This window comes from Oncorhynchus kisutch, linkage group LG6, assembly GCF_002021735.2.
Source record: "Oncorhynchus kisutch isolate 150728-3 linkage group LG6, Okis_V2, whole genome shotgun sequence".
Taxonomy (NCBI): Eukaryota; Metazoa; Chordata; class Actinopteri; order Salmoniformes; family Salmonidae; genus Oncorhynchus; species Oncorhynchus kisutch.
The window spans coordinates 29,259,030-29,283,452 of NC_034179.2; the positions used below are offsets into that span (position 1 = coordinate 29,259,030).

General features: G+C 40.7%; 1 protein-coding gene across 4 annotated transcripts; it reads right to left on the reverse strand.

The window, feature by feature from the left end:
* Positions 1-1,142: 1,142 nt before the first annotated feature.
* LOC109892642 (UDP-glucuronosyltransferase-like) lies at positions 1,143-24,423 on the reverse strand. 4 transcript variants are annotated; one of them, XM_031826554.1, is made up of 6 exons: positions 23,907-24,423; positions 20,116-20,535; positions 16,178-16,309; positions 4,674-4,761; positions 4,272-4,491; positions 1,143-2,791 (listed from the first exon to the last, which is right to left on the reverse strand). In XM_031826554.1, the coding sequence occupies exons 1-6, from the start codon at positions 24,351-24,353 to the stop codon at positions 2,506-2,508; spliced, it is 1,593 nt and encodes a 530-aa protein (XP_031682414.1). In that variant the 5' UTR covers positions 24,354-24,423; the 3' UTR covers positions 1,143-2,505. The 4 variants fall into 4 exon arrangements, with proteins under 4 accessions (XP_031682414.1, XP_031682413.1, XP_031682412.1 ...); XM_031826553.1 differs by having other exon boundaries at positions 20,116-20,320; positions 23,674-24,423; XM_031826552.1 differs by lacking the exon at positions 20,116-20,535 and adding an exon at positions 23,113-23,305 and having other exon boundaries at positions 23,680-24,422.

The window sequence follows — 24,423 nt, forward strand, 5'->3', positions numbered from 1 at the left end:
TGCATCAAAGCAGGGACCGAGAGACTGAAAAACAGCTTCTATCTCAAGGCCATCATACTGTTAAACAGACACCACTAACATTGAGTGGCTGCTGCCAACATACTGATGGTTCATTAAAGCCACACCCTCAACGACTGAGGGGGTTTTAAAAAGAGCAAATGTATCCAATTACATTTTCACATCCTTTATGATACATCTGTAGTTCTCAAGAAAATACTTTCAATGAGAGTAACATACATTTTTTTATTATTATTTCATTTTTTTCGTTTTGTTGTTACAAGAAACCTTGTCGAGATGCTAAGCCTGGTTGATAAGCACATCAGCTGCTGCCAATGACGGTGAATCAATCGTCAGTCAGTGTCACAGCTTTGAAGCTGTGAGGCTGATGGGTTGTTTGGTGACCATGAGGTCATTCATTTGGTTTTTAATCTTGAGTTTATGTATGCCTTTTTGTAGTTTCATTGTTTATATATATTTATTTTGGTCATCTTTGAACAACTAATATTCCGCTTGACCTGGCCGACCAAGATGTCAAGAGAGACAGAGCTGGTCCTGGACTTAAGGTAAGATTGCTGTCTCCCTGGGCACATGTGTATCCAACAGTCCTCAAATGCTGATTTCCCACATAAATGCACATATTCATTCAGGTTACAGACCATGTAACTAGCCCTAGGACCCCTAGACAAACCAAGTGCAACAATATCCGTAGGCTAGTTACGGGTTTCGTAACAGTGTTTTATTTTGTGGCAGGATCAATGGAAGAAGAGGAAGCGAGAAATCCCACTTCCTCTTTTTCTGGTTCATATACGGTCAATGAACTAAGTAGCTCAGTTGGTAGCGCATGGTGCTTGTAACGCCAGGATTGTGGGTTTGTTTCCCACGGGGCACTAGTATGAAATGTGTGCACTCACTACTGTAAGTCGCACTGGATAAGAGTGGCGGCTAAACTACGTAAATGTAGTTAGCAAGTCTCCTGCAGAGATAACAAAAAGTGGTATGATATTTTAATTTACTGTAGTCTACTCGCCGAGCAGCCAGCTGTGGTTATTTCCGGTTTCTAATCTCTCATGGGTAATGTAGTTCTCTATTTGGCTGTGTTCAAGTGCTCATTGGAAAGTTATTTCCTCTCACTCTAACGGCAATGAAAAGGGACAAAACGTTTTATTAAAATGTATTTGTAGATTATTTTTTCACAATGTGATCCAAAATACTGTACAACAACAAATAAGCAAAATACGTATTCTTTGTCTTTACATCTAGCAACATGTTCAGCTGGAAGACATCACTTTTTACTAGCGAAAAATGCATTTCAAAGACTGAGAAATTCTCTCCTGTCACCAATTTGTTTGTTAAAGGTCCAATGTAGCCATTTATATCTCAATATCAAATCATTTGTGGGTAACAATTAAGTACATTACTGTGATTATTTTACCATTTTAATTTAAAACAAACAGCTTCTTAGCTAAGATCAATTTCTCAAGCAAGTATTTAGCTGGGACTGTCTAGGAGTGGGGTGTGGGAAACTAAACTAGCTGTTATTGGCAAATAGGTTTGGAACTCTTTCTTATTGGTTTTTTAACTAACTTGCAGCATGGAGATGTCAACAGGCAGGCCATAACTCCATTCCACCTAAATAGGATGACATTTCAGGTGGTCTTTTTAAACAGATCTTATACTAAAAGGACATTATCATACTTTTCTCTTCACAGTATTATTCCAAACTCTGTGTAAATATATATATATATGAAACAGGGAAATCAAATGTGACTGCACTGGGCCTTTAACAGGGTATTGAATCAGCATGACATAGGCTGAACTAGAAAGGCCAACAGTTTGAGTCATGTCTAGATTCAACCATATCGCGGAAGAGCTGCGTTATAATGCAATTAAAATGTCAGATTGAGACACGTGTAAACGCAGTCTCCGCAAATGCAGGAACATTGTTTTTAAATGGCAATCGCGCTATTGCACTGATCTTCCACAATACGGATTTCATCTAGGCCATACTCTTCCAAAGGCACAGTGGCTGAGAAATGGGACTTGTGTCTAGCTGGATTCACGGCCTTATTGATAACAGATGTATGAAGTTACTTTGACATTATCCTGAGATATCAAACATGGCGTAAGCTCCCCCCACTACACACAAACCCTTCACTCACACACACACCATACAAACCCAGGTGTGGTTTTACTGAGCAGGTTTTTGGTGTTCCTTTACTTCAACCTACAGTAGCCTACAGTATATCTTCCCTGTTATACACACAGGCCCTAGAGGTGGCAGTATAGCTTCACTGGACTCTAGTGCCTTAAGGCTTGGCTGGTATTCAATCATAGCTTTGTAGGTCGCTTAACATTTGAAGATATTTTGAGTTGATATCTGCAGCATATAACGTGAATGCGATCACAGCAAACACGGAAACATTGCCTGTAAAAGGCACATTCTTGGTGACAGTGCACTACAACCAGCCTCGGATTGAATCCCAGCCTAAGCCACAGGAAGGACATTCACTCACTCTTCATCTTCATTGTCCAAATCATTCCACAGCACTTGCGGAAGCAGACTTTGCAGCATTTAACGGTGACCATGACAATCGTGAGAATTATAGTAAGTAGCAGAGCGAACACGTCCAGACTGTGGTACTGGATCCAGTTCAGGTCGTGAGCAGCGGGTCTCAGGTGGTCGGCTCCTCCGTGGCGCATCACAAACTCTGTCCAGAACACGGCCAGGTCCAGCGGCTCAATGGGACGGTCCTTATGCACCGTTGACAGCTGTAGCATCTTCTGCTTGTAACTGAGGAGGAAGGATGGAGAACATGAGGAATGCATCAAGGTTTGCCATCTCTTCATAGACGACAACTCATGGAGGCTAATACTGTACCAGTGAAGGAAGTGGGTTCCTCCAACGAGGAACACCGACTGTCACCTCCAATAATGGATTGGTGACCATATATTTGTACTGAAATGCAATGTGTGTGGATTTAAAGTTAGGATTTGGTCTCTATAGTGTTTGCACTGCTTCTTGAGTTCACAGTATCTCCTATTATATAAAGACATTTCCATCTAAAAGGACGCATGACGACCAACATGTGAAGTTCATAGGAGCATGTCAAATGAAAGCTAAGCGTATATTTTTTTGTTTTAGTCAAGGCATATATACATTCTTCAACCATTTTCTATCCAAATAATTAGGAATAAGCAAACACTTATTTCTGGTAAAACAGATGGAAAAGGAGTCTTAAACATCATCTACCAGAAAAAGTCTTAGAAATACATCAAAACACAATGTTAAATTACAGAACCCTGCCAATATCAACACTTATTTGAGTGGGTTGGGGGGCTAGGGTCAGTCTTATATCTGGAGTATTTCTCCTGTCTTATCCGGTGTCCTGTGTGAATTTAAATATGCTCTCTCTAATTCCCTCTTTCTCTCTCTCGGAAGACCTGAGACCTAGGACCATGTCTCAGGACTACCTGGCATGACTCCTTGTTGTCCCCAGTTCACCTGGCCGTTCTGCTGCTCCAGTTTCAACTGTTCTGCCTGCGGCTATGGAACCCTGACCTGTTCACTGTGATTACTATTATTTGACCATGCTGGTCATTTATGATAACAGAACATGGCCAAGATTATCTCCACCTGGCACAGCCAGAAGAGGACTGGCCACCCCTCATAGCATAGTTCCTCTCTAGGTTTCTGCCTAGATTCTGGCCTTTCTAGGGAGTATTTCCTAGTCACCATGCTTCTACACCTGCTTTGCTTGCTGTTTGGGGTTTAAGGCTGGGTTTCTGTACAGCACTTTGATATATCAGCTGATGTAAGATGGGCTATATAAATTTGATTATTTGAGAAATTATTTGTCTTCTGTACGTTTAAGAAACATTGCCTTGTGCCTTAATTCCGTTACCAAAAACCTCATGAGGGAGGATAATGAATTCATAAAAGTAACAAGTAAAGGTAGACTTACCAATTAGTTTTTTGTGGTATCAAGTGATTAAAACTCTGAATTCTGTTCCCAAATCGGTAACGGAATTACAGAAAGAAAATTAACGGATTTCAATTAAATTGGCTAACATGCAAAATCATAGTAGTCAAACCACAGTTGGGTCACATGCTACTGTCCTCCCTTTCACTGGCATACTTTGTTCAGCTCAAATGTTTTCTGTCGTCTGATGGTTAAAGCAACACTGTGAAAACAGTCTGGACAACCCCGCAATCTCACTTCTCTCTCTCCTATAACATGATGTCCTAGTATTATGTTAGCATGATGTCTGACCTCTTGTCATTGATGACCTTGTTGAGGGCCTCCACCAGTTTGTCTGAGGTGACGTCGAACACACTGAGCACCTCCCCTACTCCCCTCACTGCCATGCGGTGTACGTTGTCACCCTGGTCACCAAACAATGGCAGCATCACCATGGGAACGCCGTTACAGATCCCCTCGTAAATACCGTGGGTTCCTCCGTGGGTGATGAAGGCCTTGACCTTGGGGTGGCCTAGAACATAAAATCTTATGAACACAGAACATTCACCACAAGGGTGTTGGCATCAAAATAAAGGAGAAGATTAACTATTTATCTTACAACATAAACAGTGTGTTGGGTTCACTGAGAAGTGCCCTTCTGTAACTTCCCCTATATGGTTTATTATAAATATAACACTAACTGATTAAACCAACCCAGCAAATCATTCTGAGGAAGCCACTTCATCACTCTGACGTTGGCTGGAGCATTCTCAGGCACCACCCCTGTGTACCTCCACACAACCTGAAAAACAGAGACAACAGTTTATTTAGCTAATCAAGGCTTAGATTCAATAAGATCAAGTGTTAATCGGCAACAGACGACACCCGCATAGCTGTTTTGGCAGTGTCTGGGGGTGTAAATCACTGGTAACTGTGTTTGAGCTGTCAAAGTGGTGAGGAGCTGCTCTTATGATCATTTGGTGGATTCGATTATGCTGAGATGCAGGGCCAGGCAAAGGACCATCGGGCAGGGAGGAGTGCCATTCTCAAATCAAACAGTAATCTGTGCCACTGTCATTTTGTCAACAAGGCAGCATGGTGGATTTATGGGAAAATTGTTTCATTTAATGACATCTGCTTTCATATTGTTAATGGGATACAGTTTTACATTTATTTGGTCAATTATTAAGCATCCTAAGTATTAGATTTTTTTGAGTTGTTATTTTCATTTTGCCATTTTGTTTTCTTTCCACGTTCATTTTATATCCTGAGATTTTAGTATTCTGATTTTTATTTTATTTTATTTATTTATTTATTTTAGCAAGGGGAGCATTGAGTTTTCAATATTGGTCAGATATATCAGAAGACCATCTGCAAATAAGTTCAGTTTATATTCATGTCAACCTATACCGAGACCTGTTACGTTTGGGTCCAGTCTAACTATTTCTGCAAGCGGTTCAATTGCCAGAGCAAAGAGAATTGGGGGAGAAAGAGAAGACATCCCTCTTGTTCCCCTTTCAAAAGCAATTTTATCATATAATGTATTTCAGCTGGAACATGTTCTTGTATGTGTTTGTTAGTGTTTATTTTTAATAAACCCTGTTTGATTATGTATCAAGTCTGGTAAGACTTTTGCCATTCTATTGCTTATGAGCTTTGTTATTTTGTCAGTTCATTAAATGTATGGTTCTGTAATTAACAGGGTACTCTCCAGATTTTCCTGGTAGTAATATAACTGAAATAATTGTTTGATACATGAAACTAGGAAGCACTGAATCGAGTGACATGTTATGTGTAAAAAGGGCTTTACTTTGTCCCAAAATTGTAAATATAATTCTATGGGAAAGCCGGTCCATTTCTGGTGCTTTTCACAGCACTAATGTTAAGTGTCTACCTAGTGATATTTGTAGGATTGTGGCACATTATTTCTACAGTCTTTTAAAGTGTGTGTTTCGTTGCTGACTTAGCAGGGACATCATTTTTCAGAGAAATGTTTAAAAAATGAACCAAACTAATAATTAGATCAATATCTTTCAATGTAATAATATAACTCTAGTGACATTTATTTGGATACATCCATAACAATGAGCTAATGAGGCATGATTTCACCTGGCATAGAAAATGTGCTCACCAGTCAGTACACTGTTTAGAGGAGCTAGCGCAATCACTTCAAACTGAAGCTGGAAAGACTGCAAACTAGATGCACTTCGTTTTACATTTGTTCAATTTACATTTCTTTGTATATATCCATAAAAATGATGCCAGCTGATTCATGATTTCGACTGGCTGAGAAACGCTGCCTAAAAAAAATAAAAGGAGAGCCGCACAATCTAGGAGCTCAGATGCAAAAATCTATTGTCCAACGTTTCGACAGAAGCTGTCTTCATCTGGGTATAATGACAAACACTGCAGGGTAACTCGCTTAAAATATATATATATATATATATATATATGTCAAGACACACTCCGTTGTCTGTAATCGTGGCCTGGTGTCATTGTTATTTTAATGAGAATTAACCAAACAAAAACAAAATGGATAGTGTACGATCATAGATACAATTTGGCTACAGAAGCCAACAACCATTTACAATAGCAAAATCACAAGAATGGCTTCAGATCAAAGTCTACGTTGAGACCAAAGGGCGCAAGGGTCTTTAAATTAAAGATCCAAGCAGGCTCTCGTTTTAACAATAAATTGTCGAGGTCACCCCCTCTCCTAGGGAGGGTGACATGTTCGATGCCAATATAACGTAGAGACGAAATCGAGTGGTTTGCTTCCAAAAAGTGTGCCGCAACTGGATAAGTCGAGTTTTTGCACCTAATGATGCTCCGAGATTCGTACTTTTAATTTGCGCTTTGTTTTACCCACATTTTTACCACAAGGACAAGTTATAAGATGCATAACTGCCTTAATGGAGCACCTGATAACACCTTTTGATTGGTGATCTGTTTCCCTTTTTGGGGGTATTTGAATGATCTACAATTAAGTGCCATTGCATTGAGCACAGCCATTACACTTGTAGTTTCCATCCAGTAGGGGCGCAAATGCACGTTGTGCAGGGATATCTTGGGGTGATAAATCAGAGTTTACCAATTGATTTGAGATTTCTGCCCCTGCGAGAATACAACCAAGGGAAGGTCCGAAAACACATTACCAATACTCTCATCGGATCTTAGAATGTGCCAATGTTTGAATGATTCCCTTAACTTGCTCAGAGCACTTTGAATAGCGGGTAGCTAGAACGCAAGGATGCTTCTTTTGCGAGTCTGACCTTAAAAGGTCTCGTCTCGTTTTGTTTAGAATTTTCTCAATGGCAGTATTAATCTGACCATTTTTGTACCCCCTCTCCTTGAATTTTCTTAGTCTCAGCCATATTTATGTCAATCTGTTTTTTACAAATTCTTTTGACTCGACAGAATTGGCTGTAGGGCAAACTGTTTTTCAGGGGAAGTGGGTGACCGCTATCAGCACTCAACAAACTGTTACAATCAGTAGGATGCTCAGAACAGGAGTTAAGAAAAGCATGGAACGCCTGGAGCTGTTTTACATCACCCCTCCATAGAATAAAAATATCAATATACCGTTTCCAAATAATGATGTTAGGCAAGAAAACAGTTGAGAGGATTGAAAATAGACGGTTTCGCCATGTAACTCAAATTACCATAGTAAGGAGCCATGGGGGATCCCATAGCAGTACCCTTCATCTGAATAAAGAAATAATTTAGAAACATGAAGTAGTTGTGTGTGTGAGTACTTTTTCAGCCAATGTTATAATGCATGCACTGGAAGGTAATTCCTTAGGGTCATGTTGCCTGCCTATCTCGTCCCGACACGTTCATTACTATGGGACTATAAGGGCACAGGGCGAGACCCAGATGCAGACATGGGAGGCAGATGGTTTGAGTCTCTGATATTAATTATAATCCAAAAGGCAGGCAAGAGAAGGGTCGTGGACAGGCAAATGATCATAACAAGGTCAGAGTCCAGGAGGTACAGGGTGACGGGCAGGCTCGAGGCCAGGACAGGCAGTACGGTCAGGCAGGCGGGTTCAGAGTAGAGGCAGGAAGGGGTCAAAACTGTGAGGACTTGCAAAAACAGAGAAGGGGAAAAACAGGAGCATGGAAAAACATGCTGGTTGACTTGACCAGACAAACTGGCAACAGACAAACATGGAACACAGGAATAAATACCCAGGGACTAATGAGGAAAACATGTGACACCTGGAGGTGGGTGGAGACAATAACAGGAACAGTGTGTCTTATACGCTTTCTTCCCAAACTACAATTAACACAACTCCCTAATGAAGATGGAGCATATTGAGCCTTCCTTATTTTGCAAGGATTGATAATCTGAAATCAGAATAGTAATAGCTTTTATTATGAATGAGTTAAATGTTTTAGTAATGGTGGTATTTTTCTAGAGTTCTATGGAATGTTCTGTGATCAGACACTTTTGTATCTGGGTAGTGCAATCTGAGGTGCAGTTAACTCTGCAGCAGAGGTATGTCTGGGTCTTCCTTTCCTGTGGCAGTCCTCACGAGAGCCAGTTTCATCATAGCGCTTGAAGAAACGTTCAAAGTTAGACAATTTCCGGATTGACTGACCTTCATGTCTTAAAGTAATGATGGACTTTCGTTTCCCTTTGCTTATTTGAGCTGTTCTTGCCATAATATGGACTTGGTCTTTCACCAAATAGGGCTATCTTCTGTATACCCCCTACCTTGTCAAAACACAACTGATTGGCTCAAATGCATTAAGGAGGAAAGAAATTCAAAAAAATTACCTTAACAAGGCACGCCTGTTAATTGAAATGCATTCCAGGTCACTACCTCATGAAGCTGGTTGAGAGAATGCCAAGAGTGTGCAAAGCTATTATCAAGGCAAAGGGTTGCTACTTTGAAGAATCTCAAAATCAAATCAAACTATATTTTATAATGCTTTTTTTGTTTACTGTGTTATTTCATAGTGTTGATGTTTTCACTGTTATTCTACAATGTAGAAAATTGTAAAAAATAAAGAAAAACCCTGGAATGAGTAGGTGTCCAGACTTTTGATTGGTACTGTATATGTACCCCAAGAAGAGTAGCTGCTGCCTTAGCAGCAGCAAATGGGGATCCCTAATAAATACAAAGGGCACCTATTGGTAGATAGGTCAACAACAAAAAAGAGTGCAATTAATAACTTCACCTTGGATAGTGTATTAATACACCCAGTTACTACAAAGATACAGGCATCCTTGCTAACTCAGTTGCCAGAGAGGACGGAAACCGCTCAGATTTCACCATGAGGCCAATAGTGACTTTAAAACAGTTGCAGACTTTAACTTCTCTAGGGTATGGGGCAGCATTGGGAATTTTGGATGAAAAGCATGCCCAAATTAAACTGCCTGCTACTCTGCCATAAAAGCTAGAATATGCATATAATTAGTAGATTTGGATAGAAAACACTGAAGTTTCTAAAATTGTTTGAATGATGTCTGAGTATAACAGAACTCATATGGCAGGCAAAAACCTGAGAAAAAAAATAAACCAGGAAGTGGGAAATCTGAGGCTTGTAGTTTAACTCAACCAATATCCCACTGTAAATTCAACAGGGGCTATGTTGCACTTCCTAAGGCTTCCACTAGATGTCAACAGTCTTTAGAAACTTGTTTGATGCCTCTACTGCGAGGTGTGGCCGAATGAGAGGGGATTGAGTCAGGTGTCTGCCAGCAGCCTCGACATCAGTCTCGTGAGCTCTGTTCCATTGCTTCTCTACAGACAAAGGAATTCTCCAGTTGGAATATTATTGAAGATTTATGTTAAAAACATCCTAAAGATTGATTCTATAATTAGTTTGACAGGTTTCTATGGACCGTAACGGAACTTTTGGACATTTCATCTGCAACTGGTGGACGTGCTTCATGAGTGTGGATTTGTTTACCAAATGCGCTAACAAAAAGGATCTATTTGGACATAAATGATGGACATTATCGAACAAAACAAACATTTAATATGGACCTGGGATTCCTGGGAGTGCATTCTGATGATCATCAAAGGTAAGTGAATATTTATAATGCTATATGTTGACTCCAACATGGCGGATATCAATTTGGCTTGATTTTGTCATCTGAACGCTGTACTCAGATTATTGCATGATTTGCTTTTTCCGTAAAGTTTAAAAAAAATCTGACACAGCGGTTGCATTAAGGAGATGTTTATCTAAAGTTCCATGTATAATAGTCGTATCTTTATCAATGTTTATTATGAGTATTTCTGTATACATGCATTGTGTAACATGTTTTTATTTATTTATTTTATTTATTTTTTACCTTTATTTTACTAGGCAAGTCAGTTAAGAACACATTCTTATTTACAATGACAGCCTAGGAACAATGGGTTAACTGCCTGTTCAGGGGCAGAACGACAGATTTGTACCTTGTCAGCTCGGGGGTTTGAACTTGCAACCTTCCGGTTACTAGTCTAACGCTCTAACCACTAGGCTACCCTGCCACCCCAACACGAAGTCCTATCTGATGGAGAGTGATTCATTTGATCTATATTTCTGCTTTTTGTGACTCCTCCTTTTGGTTGGAAAAATTGCTTGGTTTTTCTGTGAGTTGGTGGTGACCTAACAATCATTTGTGGTGCTTTCAGACTGTGGCTGGATTAACGAGAATGTTATCTTTAAAATGGTGTAAAATACATGTATGTTTGAGGAATTTTAATTATGAGATTTTTGTTGATTTGAATTTGGCGCCCTGCAGTTTCACTGGCTGTTGACAGGTGGGACACTACCGCCCCACGTACCCTAGAGACGTTAATGGCTGTGATAGGAGAACTGAGGATGGATCGCCAACATTGTAGTTACTCCACAAAACTAACCAAATTGACAGAGTGAAAAGAACAAAGTCTGTGCAGAATAAAAAATATTCCAAAACATGCATCCTGTTTGTAACAAGGCACTAAAGTAATACTGCAAAGCAATTACATTTATGCCCTGAATACAAAGTGTTATGTTCAGGGCAAATCCAATACAATACATTGCTGAGTACCACTCTCCATATTTTCAAGCATATTGGTAGCTGCATCATGTTATGGGTATGCTTGTGCTAGAATTGGCTAAACGTTGATAATTGAGATAGGAAATTAAAGAGACTGGGTTATGTCAGAAGTTAATGGTTCTCTGAAGAAAAACAATGGACATCTATGGATTAGATGAAGGAATGTGTTGAGGTCAGGAGGTGAGGACAGATTCTCTTAAGGCAGTAATAAAGGTTTGTCATCCCGTTACCCTCTGTATTAGCTTCCTGTGGGCCATAAACTGTAAGGATGTGTTTTAAGTAGGATGTATATAAATGTGAAGAAAGAAATGTTTTGCTGTCTCATTACAGCTGTACAGAACCTTTAGGAATAATTAAACGTGGTTAAAGCTTCTCTAGTGTCCGTGAGTTATTTACTCTGAAAAATAAGAACCTAACACTTGTAATCATTAAGGACTGGGGAGTTTTTCAGGATAAAAAATAAACGGAATGGAATTTAAGCACAGGCAAAAACCTGGTTGTTTGCTTTCCACCAGACACTAGGAGATGAATTCACCTTTCAGCTGGACAATAACCTAAAACAAAAAGCCAATTCTACATTAGTTGCTTACCAAGAAGGCAGTGAATGTCATCCACATGTACTAATAACATTTTTACAAATACTGTAGAACTTGTATCTGTACCCATTGATTGCAGTGGCAATATCCAGGAAAGCCAAAGTAAAAAATAAATACAAATCTGGGCCTAAAATATCATACAAAAGATTTAGCTGTGAATTATGTGGATGTTAAAAATATTTGTTGGTCTGATGTGATTTAATAAGGAACATACAGATGCTGCACTTGATGAATTTATGAAATTGCTTCTTCAATTATTGATAAACATGCACCTGTTAAGAAACTGATAAAACTGTGAAGGCTCCATAGATTGAGGAATTGAAGAAGTGTATGGTTGAAAGAGATGGGGCAAAAGGAGTAGCTAATCTGTTGAGGAATTATGTGACTAAACTAAACTAAAAATAATAAAGTATATTATGAAGTCAAGATCAATGATAAAGATTGATGGAAAAAAAATAGAGTACTTTAAAATAAATGATGGGCAGAAAGACATTCAACTCCATCTTTTATCGAATCAAGATGGCTTATTCATCACAATTTTGATGTTGCCAATTATCTTAATGATTACTTCATTGGCAAAGTGGGCAAATTTAGGCAGGAAATGCCAACAATGAGCCATCATACTCATGTATAATTTTTCTTTTTAAATCATTGCAAGTTTGAATTTTGTAAAGTTCGTGTGGGAGGTGGAAATATTGTTATTGATCAATAATGACAAAACTCCTGGCATTGACAACTTGGATGGTAGCTGACTCTATAGCTACTATTAACTGTCTCATCTTAATCTTTAAGCCTGGTGGAAATTATTTGACCTTAGGCCAAAGTCATTCCACTACCCAAGAGTGGTAAAGCGGCCTTTACTGCTTCTAACAGCAGACCTATCAGCATGCTGCTAGCTCTTAGCAAACTGTTTGACCAAATACAATGCTACTTCTCTGTAAATAAATGAACAACAGACTTTCAGCATGCTTGTATAGAAGGGCACTCAACATGTACTGCACTGACACAAATTACTGATGGGTTGAAAGAAATTGTGGGAGCTGTACTGTTAGCTCTCTAGGCCCTCTACTCTTTTCTATTTTTACCAATGACCTGCCACTGGCATTAAACAAAGCATGTGTGTCCATGTTTGCTAACGATTCAACTATATACGCATCAGCAGCCACAGCTAATGAAGTAAATGAAACCCTTAAAGAGTTCAGTCTGTTTTGATTGTATTTGGTAGAAATCGTTCTAGACCTCAGCTGAATCTGGTAATGAATGGTGTGGCTGCTGAACAATTTGAGACTAAATTACTTGGAGTCATCTTAGATTGTAAACTGTCATGGTGAAAACATATAGATTCAATGGTTGTAAATATGGGGAGATGTCTGTCCGTAATAAAGAGATGCTCTCCTTTTTTGACACCACAATCCACAAAGCAAGTCCTGCAGGCTCTAGTTTTATCTTATCTTGATTATTGCCCAGTCATATAGTCAAGTACTGCGAAGAAATACCTAATGAAGCTGCAGCTGGCCCAAAGCAGAGCGGCACATCTTGCCTTTCAATGTAATTAAAGGGCTAATATTAGTACTATGCACGCCAGTCTGTCTTGGCTAAGAGTTGAGGGAAGACTGGCTGCGTCACTTGTTTTTTTTATAAGAAACGTGTTGGAAATTCCAAATTGTTTGCATAGTCAACTTACACACACAGCACTGAAAACACTTACCCCGCCAGACATGCCACCAGGGGTCTTTTCAGTCCCCAGGTCCAGAACAATTTCAAGGAAACGTATAGTATTATACAGAGCCATGAGTGCCCTTCCATCTTATATAGCGCAAGTGAACAGCAAACCTGGTTTCAAAACACTAATAAAGCAACACCCCACGGCACAAGGCCTCTCCCACATGTGACCTACTTTTTGTATGTTTGTACTGACATGTATGTGTAACTGATAAATGGATGCACACACACACTACATGTCAATGATTTAAATGTATGTAAAGTATTTTGTCTGGAATGTCTTTCATTATATGTCGGACCCCAGTAAGACTAGCTGTCGCCATTGCGCCGGCTAATGGGGATCCTAATAAAGCTAATAAAATGTTCCTGAGTGGTAAAATTATATTTTTGACATATCTGCTCGGCAAGACTAGCAATGATTTAACAACCAATTTGACAGAGCTTGAAGAATTTTGAAAAGAACAATGGGCAAATATTGAACAATCCAGCTATGCAAAGCTCTTAGAGATTTACCCAGAAAGGCTCTAATCGATGCCAAAGGTGATTCTGAAATGTATTGACTCAGAGGTGTGAATAGTTGGATAAATTAGGTATGTCGGTCTTTAAATTTCAAGAAATTAGCTAACATTTCTAAAACGTGTTTTCACTGTCATTATTGGGTATTGTGTGTAGATGGCTAAGAAAAAATATTTTTAATTCAGGCTGTAAAACAATATGTGGAATAAGTCAAGGGGTATGAATACTTTATGAAGGCACTACAGATATTCTAAACAAAGTGTTTTGATAACTTTCAAGTGTAACAGTTTCATGTACAATAAAGAGACTGGGGCGTTCTGCTCCTGATATGCTAAGGGGGTTCCCATAACACTGCTGAACAACAAATCCACCAGGTTTTGTAAGTAGCCTGTGAATAGAATAAAAATATCATCACTCAATAAACATACAGGGAAGAAAAATTACTTTTCTCTAGTTTGGAAGTAATTATACAAATATAGTGACTAAGTACAGAATAGATTCAGGCCAGTGATGTTGACGTTTCTATGCAACCAGGTGTGTAAAGTTACATTGCTGAATGCTTGCTGACATGCATTTGTAGCATGCTCGCTAAAAAGACTTGTACTCGGGCTAGACAAATGCCATCCTTCATTTATTTTTGCAATATAATAATATACAATATACTTTTATGATAACAGGCATTTTGTTTTAGCACTAGTAGCAGACGAAGCCCCCAAAAGCTAGCTAACTAACCTAGCCATTGATCATAACTCCGAGATCCATTACAGTAAAGGCAGAATTCCGTCTGGGCCAGAGTTATCAAGAGAGAACCCAAATAACATTCCTGTTCTCAAAAAAGTATATTAGCTAGTGGTTAAGGGCGCTGTACTGCAGCGCCAGCTGTGCCACCAGAGACCCTGGATTCGCGCCCAGGCTCCCAGATGTCATCTGGGTTAGGGAGGGCTTGGCCGGTAGGGATATCCTTGTCTCATCTCGCACCAGCGACTACTGTGGCGGGCCGGGCGCAGTGTGCGTGCACGGTGTTTCCTCCCACACATTGGTGCGGCTGGATACCATGGATACATGGATACCATGAAATTGGGGAGAAAAAGGGTTAATTTTTTTTTTAAAGAAAACAAAGTATATTAGCTAGCTACATAACTTGCAAATCCAGGTTAGTTATCTTTATCCTAATTTAAATTAATTAGCATACGTTCGCTAATAGGGAGCTTAACTAGCCAATTCAAGTTGAAACCTTATCGATAGCAAGCTGACTGTTACATCCCATCAAATTGTACTGTCAGGTATAACTATGCAAATTTTTCTCTATGACATTACACATAAAGAGAGGATATGTATTTAGCTAGTTACATCACAGTATCATAGCTAGCTAGCTACTCACCACACACGTCACAGTCATCTTGTCGTATGTAATCCATTCATTGCAATATTGTCGAATGCATTAGAAGTTTGCAAAGTGTGCATGCGTTACACATGGCAGCTGGGGGCGGACCACACCTTGTTGTCTCTGGGCAATTGGACATCATTGACAAAATTCGACATGTAAGTCATCTAAAACCTACCCATCCATACCCGTTTTGACCCATTGACTTCCAAATCTCGTTTTGGGCGAGACTCACTTCATGACCAAAATGATCCTCTTTACACATTGTAGTAAATGTTGACACTAGAATGAATGTTTCTGATTCCTATCGATGCCACATAGGCCATTTATAAACAGGGAAGTTGGTTCTAGGAGGCATTTCCTCTTTAAATGGTGGAAGCCCTCAATGGAAAAGTCTACAACAGAACAGTTATTTCCATCTAGAGTGCTCTTTTATCTCTATGATTGACACTTAAGACTGAAACTGCAGTTTGTTTTGCCAAAATAAAGATGGGTAAAGTGATATTTTAAACATCTAACAACAATTAATCAACATTGAACATTTAACAGAAAACAATACATTCGATTTAAAGGTTTTTAAAATCAGGTTAAAAATCATGTTTTTTAATATTTTGTTATGCAAATAAAAATATTACAATTAATCTAATAGAAGGTTAAATCAAAATAATCACTACTGTGCATGGTTCTCCCTTTATTGCAACTTTTTCAGTATGTTTCAGTAGTGACACATTTAGTGGAGTGGTAAGGTAAATATTTAAAATATGCTATACAAATTGTGTGAGTATATGTCTACCTGACGTACTGTATGTTGGAAGATGTGTGCTGAAAGTTTGTTAGACCCCCAATTTACACCACTTCTGTAGAACGACAGTGCACTACATTTGGCCAGTTCTGGTCAAACGTCGTGCACTATGTAGAAAATAGGGTACCATTTGGGATGTATTTGCATTGTCCTTACCCTCTGAGGGATCCTGCTGAAGGCATCAAAGAACTGCTTGGCTCTCTCCTCTGGCATCTGGGAGACCAAAGAGCCCAGGGTGAAGACCACGAAGCCATCCTCTCCTGACTCATCCACAAACTCCTGCAGGTCCTGAAGAGGCACGGGGGTGAATGGTTACTTAACAAGGACATTTTACATTTAACATTTTAGTCATTTAGCAGATGCGCTTATCCAGTGACTTAGTCATTGCATTCAACTACAGTGGCAAGAAAAACTATGTGGACCCTTTGGCATTACCTGGATTTCTGCATAAATTAGTCATAACATTTGATCTGATTAGTCACAACAATAGACAAACACAATTTGCTTAAACTAATAACACACAAATTATTGTATTTTTATTGTCTATATTGAATACATAATTTAAACATTCAGTGTAGGTTGGAAAAAGTATGTGAACCCCTAGCCTAATTACTTTTCCAAACGCTAATTGGAATCAGGAGTCAGCTAACCTGGAGTCCAATCAATGAGACGAGATTGGAAATGTTGGATAGAGCTGCCCTATAAAAAACACTGACAAAATTTGAGTTTGCTATTCACCAGAAGCATTGCCTGATGTGAACCATGCCTTGAACAAAGGCATGGTTCAGGAACACACACCACACACAGGCATTAGAAGGAACACACACCACTTTGTGTGGAGGAAAAAAAGGTACGGCACATCAAAATCAACCTTATCCCAACTGTAAAGTATGGTGGAGGGAGCATCATGGTTGGGCTGCTTTGCTTCCTCAGGGCCTGGACAGCTTGCTATCATCGACGGAAAAATGAATTCCCAAGTTTATCAAGACATTTTGCAGGAGAATGTAAGTCTATCTGTCTGCCAATTGAAGCTCAACAGAAGTTGGGTGATGCAACAGGACAACAACCCAAAAGACATAAGTAAATCAACAGAATGGTTGAACAGAAGAAAATACACCTTCTGGAGTGGCTCAGACAGAGTCCTGACCTCAACCCGATTTAAAATGCTGTGGCATGACCTCGAGTGGTTCACACCAGATATCCTAAGAATATTGCTGAATTGAAACAGTTAATGATGAATGGTCCAAAATTCCTCCTGACCTTTGTGCAGGTCTGATCCGCAAATACAGAAAACGTTTGGTTGGGTTTATTGCTGCCAAAGGAGGGTCAGCTAGTTATTAAATCCAAGGGTTCACATACTTTTTCCTCCCTACACTGTGAATGTTTACATGGTGTGTTCAATAAAGACATGAAAACGTATAAATGTTTATTAGTTTAAGCAGACTGTTTGTCTATTGTTGGGACTTAGATGAAGATCAGATCAAATTTGATGACAAATTTATGCAGAAATCCAGGTAATTCCAAAGGGTTCACATACTTTTTCTTGCCACTAAGTTTAGTGGGAAAGTACAACCACATATCACAGTTATGCTACTAGATCCTTTGAAATATCTTCACACTATGCAATGGAATTGTATGTCCACAGGCAGAAAACAGACAGCAACTGGTGTGTACTCTTACTCTGAAATGTTCCCTCATAGTAGCCATCAACATTTCACATTGGACAAAATAAAACGTGTAGGGGATTAAATCATATAGTTGACATTGGACAATATGTCTTAACTTCCATACATCAGTGTTACAACAGTAGTTGGTCTAGTTAGTAAAACATTGGCTGAAGAGTGAGGTTATGAAAGGACGCCATGCTTTGAAAGCACACCCTGTAGTCATACAAGGTAAAGGCATACTAAACCCTAACCCCAACCCTACAGAAATATCCCTGCAGAGTAGTTTCCCTTCCTGAGGTTTGTAGTGTTGAAAGAACACAATAGGGCCCCTCAGTTCCTCTGTTAGATTATAATGGCCACAGTCCAGGAGGAAAGAATTGCTGTTCCTGGCTCAGGTTTCACTGGCTGCACAGAGCCAGTGTCCCACATGGCACCCCATTCCCTATATAGTGCATTACTTTTGACTAGAGCATATGGACCCGGTCAAAAATTGTGCACTATATCGGGAAAGTGTGCCATTTGGGATACAACCAGAATGTTTAGAGAAGAGTGAGGAATACTCTCCCAAAACTAATGTTGAGCAATACTTCTTTCTACAAAATATGAAGAACCACACCAATGATTTCCCTGCACATCTGCTTTGTCATTTTTGCCTTCTCCAAGCTCAATGATTGGGTTAGAAAAACACATCTCAATTTAACTAAGAACTGTTTTCAGAAACTCAATTTGAAAGTGTAATTACGCAGAATTTCTATTGGTGCATTGATTATTTTATGCCTAAAACATTGTCAGGATAACTTATGTTTCACATGATTCCTATAGCACTCTGGCACCCCAAGTGGTGCAGTGTTCTAAAACACTGCACTGCATCTCAGTGCAAGAGGCGTCACTGCAGTACCTGGTTTGAATCCAGGCTGCATCACATCTGGCTGTGGTTGGGAGTCCCATAGGGCGATGCAGCCTGGCCCAGTGTTGTCTGGGTTTGGCTGGGAAGGCCGTCATTGGAAATAACAATTTGTTCTTAACTGACTTGCTTAGTTAAATAAAGAAATCCATTATCAATGGAGGAAAGTGAGGTAAGTTGAGCCATTTCTCAGATTCAGCATCACTCTGTCAAGGGAAATATACTGTTCTTTCTAACAAATATGTATATCGTTGTGTATATCGGGAAATAATCAGAATTAATGTAAACATTACAAATTTGAAAACATAGCTTGTCTAAAAAAGGTGGTCTCTTGGCACAACTTACCCCGGGGTAAGTTGAACCGCAGGACAGGGTAAGTTAAGGTGCCCACAAATTTCTGTCCTGAATGAAATATTATCACTACCTTTCCCAAACACATCGCAATTTTTTGTCTTTTGATCATTTTAAGCATCTATTAATACAGGCTTAATAACACCTAACAAACACTTTGCACTTTTTTTGTCCACTTTTAACAAAGGCCATAGGCCCTGTTACCTCATATCCAATCGATAATGCCTTGCATTATGCCTGGGAAGACAACGCATCAATTTGTTCAACCTGCCATTTGCTCAACCATCGGCTCAACTTACCCCAAGTTACAAGGATGTACTTTCATGCTAGGTCTATAAGCTCCTCACATTGAAGCTTATAAAGACCCCAACTTATATATAGAACCATCTTAAAATAATCTACTTTGGTTTAGATAGAGGTTTCATGATACCTGTAACACAAGACATTCAATTGGCTTGGGGGAAATTCATTTTTTTGGACTTAACTTGCTTACCACTTTTTCCATGTGGTTTCTTCCTTCAGATTCATTAAATGATGACCTCTTTCCTAAATATTTGGTAAAATGCTTAATTTTGCGTGTGTGTGTGTGTTTGGGAGGAAAAGGGTGGCTCAACTTACTCCACTCTCCCCAACGCATGATACTTAGAATTGACAGGAAAGTAGCTGGTTCTCTAGTCTACACTATGTTTCTAGATCGGTTCACAGATTTGAAGGCAAATTAGGTTGGAATGCATGTTGTATAACGTGAGGAGGAGCTGAACATGGTACACAAACATTGAGCTTTGTCAAGTCAATCCTCATGGAGGAAACACAGATCAGGTTACAGACGGTTGCTAATTGAGTGTCTGACAACACCCCAAAAAAAACAAAAAAAAGTGATTCAGAGAACACGTTAGAACATAAAGATCTTGAAAAGAGATATTGTCCCAAATAAGAATTTGATATCTTGAAATATGTAAACATGTTGAAAGTTTGCTGTGTTTTATCCAGAGGAAGCATTGCTGTGGTCCAACTGCCACTACAGTGAATCTATCCCTTTAAAGGAAAATTCCTTTTGAAGTTTTCCTTTAAGGTTTCTGTACCTGGATCCATATAACATATAAGGTGCACAACTCCGCAAAGTGGAAGTTTCTCCACTTGTTTGTTTGAAAACATTTTTACAAGAGACTCACCGGTGGCAGTGGAGCTCTTTTACCACAGTTGATGCCTCCTATGTTGACCATGTTGGGCATCCTGGGTTTGGGATATTCAAAGGAGTAGTCATACCTCAGCAGCCAGATAGCACCGTTTCCCAGCAGCTCCCTGTATGTCATGTCTTTCTCCAGATACCTACTGGTCAGCTTGTCAAAGCTGGCAAACATGAATGTACACAGGTAGCTCTCCAGACTGTACATCATCATGTTCTTCAACCTCCCTAGGAAGTCCATGTGGTCAGTGTTGCCTGAGTGGAAGCGTGGTACATAGGAGGGGGGAGTGGGGCACTGGGCAGCCCTGTCATCCAGCCCACAGGGGATCCCCCTCAGGAAGTACACTGCTGGGATGTTGAAGGAGTCAGCAATGATGGATCCACAGGGTAGGAAGGGATCCGTCAACATCAGTTGAAACCCTTCTCCTCTGAGGCGCTGCATCAGGGGTTCATCATACAGCAGACCCTCACAGCCTTTCACCTGCATGGTGGTGAAGTCAACCAGATGCTGCACGCTCACAAATATATCCATTACCTCCGGCATCTTGAGAAACACGCCGTCCTTCAGTTTGTTGACGCTCTCGTCCAGCTGGGCCTTGCTGTAAGGGACCCTAAAAGTCTCAGTCCTGTAGTAGTCAGAGCCCTGGATGAGGATGGACGTCTCAGGGACCAGCACCACCATCTCATGGCCCCTGGCTGCCAGCTCCTTCACCAGCAGCTTCATGCTCAGCCAGTGGCTCCCATCTACAGGCATCACCAAGACCTTGTCCCCCTGGACGGTCCCCGGACACAGGGCCAGGCAGTACAGCAGGGCCAGCGATCCCTGTCCCAGACACTGCCCCATCTTCAGCCCTGTCCTCAACCCCAGCACAGGAACATTCTCCCCCCAACCCATGCCTCTCTGCCTTTCAGCTCAGTAATGCGAGCTGCTGTGAGAAGGACAATACGTCCCTGAGATCTGGCACTGAGTGCTACTGAGAGGGGGCTGGACCTCAGAGTAAACTGTGGATGGGTGGGTTGGTGAGTGTCTCCCTGCTCATTCTCGCTGCCTCTATGGGCAGGCTGTTATATAAGATCAGACAGTCCTTCCTGTGGGCTAAAGTTTATCTGTAGGCTGAATGGTTCATGATTCCTTAAGATCAATTGAGAGAGGTACAAGATTGGCTCGCCAGTAATCTCGTGACAACCTTAACAGTGGGTTAGCTGAGTTGGTTCTAGGTGCTGAGATTAGCTAGCTAGTGACTTATAAAGCAATAGTTTTGAAAGCAAAACTGTACCAGAGATATTTATGATCAATTCGATATTTTTTAACAAGTACTGAAACAAGAAAAGTAAACATGGCTAATTTAAATGGACTGTTTTCTTGTTTGAAGTGTTTTCTTATTTCCACAAAATAAACTATTTATTAATTTCCCATTGAGCAGCATGATATTGAAAAAAAAGTCATTACAGAGCATGTAAGTCAAAGTTACCCGTACCATGGGAGGAGTCATGGTCGTATTCTAATCCTCAAACTCAGAGTATGACCTCATGTTTCGTGAGGAATCTAGATCATTAACTTCAGCTCCTCCCCTTTATCCTCCCACCCAAAACACTGACATACTTTTCACATACTTTCACACACTTTCTCAAACACATACACACACTCAAAAAGACCAGTGGCGTGCGAAGGCAGCTGTCTTTGGAAACAAACACTCACACGTCCAGTCCGGGGGAGATAACATCTAACATATGATATATAGAGCAGTATTTCACCTACGGTTAAAACTAATATTACTATTGACAAACCACCTTTATCACAGTGACACAAATACATTACATTTGTCCTCCTATGTTAATGAAGAATAAAATATTTGTTTCCTTGAACATCAACAAAAATACATAAGCATTGAAAGAATGCTGAGTGTTACGTAATCAACCATATTTGAATTACAGTACATATTACAATACAATACAGTATACAGTGCTAATCAACTATTTTAAAGGTGAAGGACTGTAATCAATAATAACACTGTTATCCTGAGTACAGTCCCACCCACAGACTGAGCCTCTCTACACCACGTTCTATTTACTCCCTGAACAGGAACTGTTGAGGTGATCAACTAACTCAACTAACTCACTGTGATGGTTTCTAATGACGGAAGCTAAATATAAAAATGACTTTCAGTGCCCATCATTCTGGATATGATCAGACAGTTTACTGGTGTTGTTACCATGTTTGTTTGTGTATCTGGGGTATCAGGGCACTACAGTGTAAACAACTAGCTGAGAAATACAGCCAGGCCCCCAGGGACAATACAACAGTCAATACAGCCAATGGCCATCTGTTTTCACTGAGATGATGGTTCTTCAACAGAGTAAAGAGAGACCACACAGAACACCCAATTAACCAACGGTCTAATTCAGAACACACATCTGTCCATGCCCTGAGGCCAGGCTGGAGATTCTATTCTGGACGGTTCTAAAGGTTGGGCCTCTGTCTGTTTTTTTTTTTCCTAATGTGTGTACAGAAACATAAATCGATGATTGAGAAGAAGCGAAGAGGGCTAGAAGTTTGGCTCATCTGATCAATAGACTGTGAATATGTCCCAAATGGCACTACTTTTGACCAGAGCCCTGAGGGAATAGGGTGCCATTTAGGACACAATCAGTCACCATCTGCAATTGTCCTACACATCATTATATTATCTGGCTTTTTTTTATAGTGACAAAAAATAATCAGTTCAGACTATTGTCTAATTGACCTTAGGGCTCGATTCAATCCTTACCTCGAAAGTTCAATGTGATTGAAATTGAAAGGTAATTTCCGATTGTGCCGACATATGCAGCATTTACAGTGATTGCAGTCTACGTGAATGCAGCAACATTGCAATCGCACTGAACTTCTGCAATACGGATTGAATAGAGCCCTTGGTTACATGCACTGAATAAGAAGTCGCTCTGCATAAATGACAAATGTAAAATGTCTTTAGCTTATAGCTACCTCTGGCAGTTCATTTGGCTCCTCAAAGTTCATTCCTCCAATCATCACCATATTAGGCATCAGAGGCCTGGGGAACTCGAAGGTAAAGTCGTTGCGCTCCAGCCACAGTGATGCCTTCTTCATCAGCTCTGGGATGGTGGTCTCTCTCCCCAGGATCTCTGAGGCGATGACGTTGACATCAGAGTACAGGTACCTGCAGGACAAGGGTTTGAGGTCAGGGCAGCCATACTCAATAGGCGGACCACGGACCGGATCTAGACCCATAACGGGGTCAAAACGGACCGTGGGTCCTAACGAAAAATATTCGGTCTAGATTGTTTTCCTTCACTCCATGGCATAATGTGTAGAATTGTAGGAAACTAGCAATAAAACTACAATTTTTGTCTGCCAACAAGAGGGGTGTGAACAGTTTGGGATCGCATGGGTTGCGAGGAGCGGGTTTGTTACTACACTGATAAATATCCATCCGGACCATTGCCACCTAGGAAATATGTCTGACCAGACCCTCTGAAATGGTATTTGAGTACCCCTGTTTTAGGGTTAGGGTTGACATCAGAGTACAGGTACCTGCAAGCCAGGGGGCGGAGCAACGCCCAAAGGAAGTTGACGCTCCTCTGCCTCAGGGTCATGTGATCAGTGAAGTGAGTAAAGCGTCCAGGGGTGTAGGAGGGTGGGCTGGGGCACTGGGAGGCCTCAAAGTCCATTCCACAAGGCAGGCCATTGTGAATGTAGATGGCAGGCAGGGAGAGGAGTGCTCCTACAATCACACCCAATGGCTCAAAGGGGTCAGTCAGTATGGCATCAAACCGCTGCTCCCTCAGAGTCTGCATCATGTCCTGGTTCGATAGCAAGCTGTCACAATTGTTACGGGTGTAGTTCCTGAGAACCGTCAGGGTCTGGTAGTAGCTCCACATCCTGCTGATGTCGTTGGAGGTGTCGGAGGCCATGATGGCGTCCAGGTTGGCCCTCTGAATGGTCTGGAGCTGTGTCCGAGTGTAGGGCACGGGGTAGGTCAGTGTGATGGTGTGTTCCGATGGACCCAGAGAGCCACTTACCTCTGGAATCACCACCACCACCTGGTTTCCGCGGCGACCCAGCTCCTCCAACAATGGTTTCATGCCCGTCCAATGGCTGCCGTCGGCTGGGATCACCAGGAGTTTACCGGCCCGGCAGGACACCACCAGACACAGAGAGAGGACCAGGCCTGCTGCTGCTCCCCTCAACCCTACCCCTCCAGCCATAACACAGCAGTACAGTACAGTCACACTGTAGGATAGACAGAACAGTATACCCAATTAGAGTAACTGAACT